The 691-nt window shown below is 67.7% G+C and overlaps 1 protein-coding gene across 1 annotated transcript in view; it reads right to left on the reverse strand.

Moving 5' to 3' along the window:
* The window catches only part of OPRD1 (opioid receptor, delta 1), a 24,015-nt gene that overhangs the window by 7,522 nt on the left and 15,802 nt on the right, over nucleotides 1-691 (reverse strand). Inside the window, exon 2 of the mRNA XM_009887762.1 lies at nucleotides 526-638. Within this exon, the coding sequence (XP_009886064.1) occupies nucleotides 526-638 (113 nt within the window). The remainder of the gene's footprint in view (nucleotides 1-525; nucleotides 639-691) is intronic.

The following is a 691-nucleotide window of genomic DNA, read 5'->3' on the forward strand; positions in this document are numbered from 1 at the left end:
TCCTCTGCACCCCCCCGTGCTGCTCCGTGCACACACAGTCCTGGCTTTTTCCTCCATCTGGACATCCGCCGCACACGTGTGTGCTCGCACGCACGCTGGTCACGCACATCACACCCGTCGGGTACACCCATCTCGGTGCTGCCTGCTCACCAGCGCCCGGTACACACCCACCCTTTGCTCCTGCTGCTGCCTCACACTCGGCGCACACTCACACCCGGTGCACGCTCACTTCTGCCGCTGTCTCACACGCAGCACACGCTCAGTCCCAGTGCACACTCAATTCTGCCGCTGTCTCACCCCTGGTGCACACCCAGTCCCGGGGCACGCTCGTTTCTGCTGCCGTCTCGCTTCTTGCCCACGGTGCACGCTCATCCCTGGTGCACGGCGGCTCCGGCTGCCGTCTCGTACTTGATGCCCACTCACCCCAGCGCACGCTCGCCCCGGTGCACGCTCCCTTCTCACCCCCTCGCTCCCCCTTTCCACCGAGGCCGGCGTTGGGGTGCCACCGGGGCGCCCCGCTCTCACCTGACGATGCCGTACATGACCAGGACGTTGCCCAGCAGCCCCACCACGCACACCACGGAGTAGAGCGCGGTGATGGCGATGGCGATGAGGATGGAGGTGGCGTTCTTGGCCCGCTGCGGCCCCGTACCGTTGACCCCGTGGCCGGGCAGGGGGGGCCAGGCGGTGC

This window comes from Charadrius vociferus, unplaced genomic scaffold (genome assembly GCF_000708025.1).
Source record: "Charadrius vociferus isolate BGI_N301 unplaced genomic scaffold, ASM70802v2 scaffold1296, whole genome shotgun sequence".
NCBI lineage: Eukaryota > Metazoa > Chordata > Aves > Charadriiformes > Charadriidae > Charadrius > Charadrius vociferus.